Raw genomic sequence first — 3,566 nt, forward strand, 5'->3', positions numbered from 1 at the left:
GCTTTGGGTTTTACTGTTGAAGGCGGCTCTTTGTGCGGCTACTGGGAACGTTACAAGGGACGTGTGTAAGGAACAGATCTGCTCCTGCAATGCACTAGAAGGAGATTTGCACATTGACTGCGAAAAGCGAGGATTCACGAACCTGCACCATCTGACCGGACCCAGTTCCCAGTTTTATCACCTACTGCTTCACGGGAATTCCTTATCCAGACTGTTTCCGAACGAGTTCGCCAACTTTTACAACGCCGTTAGCTTGCATCTGGAAAACAACGGCTTGCACGACATCGTGCCCGGTGCGTTTCTCGGACTGCAGCTCGTGAAGAGACTGCACATAAACAACAACAAGATACGGTCTTTTAAAAAGAGCACGTTTCTCGGTTTGGACGATTTGGAATATCTTCAGGCCGATTTTAACTTACTGAGAGACATAGACCCTTCCGTTTTCAGGGACTTGAGCAAACTTGAAGTTCTCATTCTTAACGATAACCTTATTAGCGCACTTCCTACCAACATATTTCAGCATGTTCCGATAACGCATCTCGACCTGCGGGGGAACAGGATAAAAACCCTGCCTTACGAAGGAGTGCTCGAGCAGATATCGGGGGTAGTGGAGGTTTTATTGGAAGATAACCCGTGGGACTGCAACTGCGACCTGGTCTCGCTAAAGGATTGGCTCGAGAATATCCCGCAGAACGCGCTCATCGGCAGGGTCATCTGCGAAGCACCCACGCGACTGCAGGGGAACGATTTAAACGAAACGGCGGAGTCTGAGCTGTGCCCTTCAAAGGACGGCATTGATTCCAGTTTGGTTGCGCCGCCCACGCAGGACGAGGTCTCCGACCCTGGGCCCCCTCCCACTACTTCTAAAACGAGTGGGGTGACGGAGTCGCACGGTGCTGGAGGCGGCCACAATAAGGGCCGCCCTAAAGCACGTGAAAACTGGCAGCTGAAAACGCCCACTGCCATGGCCACGGGCGCCGGAGAGCGCGAGACGCCGTCCAACGTGACGTGTCCCCAGTCGTGCATCTGCAAACTGATTGGCACGCGGCAAGGGCTCGGGGTTAACTGCGAGGGCAAGAAAATAGAGAGCGTGGCCAACCTCAAACCCAAGCCCCTGAGCGCGCACGAGTTAAATCTGCGCGACAATAACATCCATACTATCAAAAAGAACCACTTCAGGGGCTATCTGAGCTTAAACCTACTCGATCTGGGGGGAAATAATATTAAATATATGGAGAATGGCACTTTCCAGAATCTGAACGAACTCAGGTGGCTTTATGTAGACAAGAACTACTTGGATACACTTACGGCGGATATGTTTGTAGGACTTCAGAACCTGGAATATCTCAGTCTGGAATATAACGATATTCAGCTAATAACGTCGGGCACATTCAGTCCTATGCCCAATCTTCGAGTCCTTTTCCTTAATAATAATTTGCTGAAGTCGCTTCCCGTGGATGCGTTTGTTGGAGTTTCCTTGTCCAAAATAAGTCTGCATAACAATTATTTTACCCATCTTCCTGTAGCCGGCGTCTTAGACCAGCTCAGCTCAATCATCCAAATTGATTTGCACGGGAACCCGTGGGATTGCTCGTGCAACATCGTTCCCTTCAAACAGTGGGCAGACAAGCTGGCATCTGATGTCATTGTCAGCGATCTGAAATGCGAGTCCCCGGAGGAGTTCTGGAAACGGGATTTCCGTCGAATCCGAAATGATTTGATGTGCCCACAGCTTTACGAAAAGATCTACCCCACGGCTCTGTCGAAAAACAGCACTTTCACCGCGGACACGGGCACGCGCTCCAACTCTTATCTGGAGCCAAGCAGAGTGTCGATATCGGTGCTCGTGCCCGGCCTGCTGCTGGTGTTCGTCACGTCCGCCTTCACTGTGGTGGGTATGTTAGTTTTTATCTTGCGGAATCGCAAGAGATCAAAGCGAAGAGACGGGAACTCCTCCGCGTCGGAGATCAATTCATTGCAGACCGTGTGCGACTCGTCTTACTGGCACAGCGGCGCGTATCAGGCGGACGGGGCCCACAGGGGTTATGACTGCGGAACACACTCCCTCTCCGACAAGTGAGGCTGCAAACGGCGCGGGCTGCAAGGACGCTGGAGTCCATCAGACGGACACACGCGCGAGACAGGAACGTGCACCGCGCGCCCTACGTGGCCATAAGAACGGGGACGGGACGGATACGCTCTCGCGCCTCTCCTGGAGATCCACTTTCTGTGTCTTTAGTTCACTCACTTTATGAGCCACTGCTACGGAAGCAACTGTAAAATATGTACAGGACAGACACCACTACTCTCCACTCCCTCGCTCTCTCTCGCTCTCCGATACGAACATTTTGCCGCAATCAGACTTAAACTATGAAACCGAGGACCGGAAATGGTGCACGAGCGCATGAATGTAATGTAAATAGCGAGTGTAACATATCTGCATGATTCGCATGGTGTCCACTCACGCTGGGGACCGTTACCATAGTTACAAAGACGCCATCTCGACAGTTCTTTCGTGATATCAATATAAATATTATATATATACATACAAATTATAAATATAATATACATATATAAATATATATACAAATGATAAATCTATATATGAATATCTATTAAAAGTGCCATTTCTCTTTTTTTTGTGGAAAAAAGCGGTTGGGATTTGTGCTAGATCTACCTGTTTCAAAGTTAACCTGGCAGAGACTGTAAAGAAGAGAGTTCTGTATGTACCAGCAGCTTGTGTGTCATCACTTGATAGTTATCAGGATTATTTATGCGTTAGTGCGGATCTCTGACACCCACACAGCCATCTTTGCTGGATGTATTCTGTTTAATGCTGTTTGCCAGTTGTTGGTTGTTGACATAGAGGCTTTTATTTTTATTTTTTATTTTATTTTTATTTTTTTTTGGGGGGGGGGGGGGTTGATGGAGAGGTCGCGTATTTCAATGTAGCTAAAAGGGTTTGTGGTCTTCAGTGTTAATGGACAGATTCAACAACACTAAGAAAGTCTCGCAAGGTTTATAACCGCATAAGTTCTACATTTGATTTCATTTTATTATATTGTCATTACTTTTTTTCAAAAGCAAAGTGTTTTTAACTTTGATATGTTTCACTATGTGGGAAGTGTGTTTTCTTTATTTTTTAATGTAGAAAAAAATAATTGTTTCACAAAAGCCTTTTATTCACTTGCATTAACGTGAGCTTTCGTAAAGCCATTTATTTTATCCAAATACGAGAAGGAGAAATGGCATTTTGTACCTGTCTTTACTGTGAAGAAAGCGGTGTAAATATCTACATGAGTGAGTAACGCGCTCGTGCCGAAGATACCGGCAGACATTGTACAGGCACAGGTTATTTCTTAAGGCGAATGCTGCCTCTAGATGTCGCTGTTGCATCTCAACCCAATAAAACCGAGAGGTGAAGTCAATGACCGCCAATCAGCTGCTCACGGTAGAAGTGGCCCTTACACCTGATTCAGGATCAGTTACTCTGGCAAAAGTGGCATCAGATTCCCAGTAAAGGGGAATTTACACAAATAATCACGAAACACATGGCCAAAACTAGC

General features: G+C 47.0%; 1 protein-coding gene across 1 annotated transcript in view; it reads left to right on the forward strand.

The window, feature by feature from the left end:
* slitrk1 (SLIT and NTRK like family member 1) overlaps positions 1 to 2,864 on the forward strand; it is a 4,071-nt gene extending 1,207 nt beyond the window's left edge. Inside the window, exon 1 of the mRNA XM_077023224.1 lies at positions 1 to 2,864. This exon is cut by the window's left edge and continues 1,207 nt beyond it. Coding sequence (XP_076879339.1) covers positions 1 to 2,080 — 2,080 coding nt within the window. The 3' untranslated portion in view covers positions 2,081 to 2,864.
* The last annotated feature ends 702 nt before the right edge of the window (positions 2,865 to 3,566 follow it).

The sequence above is a fragment of the Brachyhypopomus gauderio genome, chromosome 12, assembly GCF_052324685.1.
Source record: "Brachyhypopomus gauderio isolate BG-103 chromosome 12, BGAUD_0.2, whole genome shotgun sequence".
Classification (NCBI taxonomy): Eukaryota; Metazoa; Chordata; class Actinopteri; order Gymnotiformes; family Hypopomidae; genus Brachyhypopomus; species Brachyhypopomus gauderio.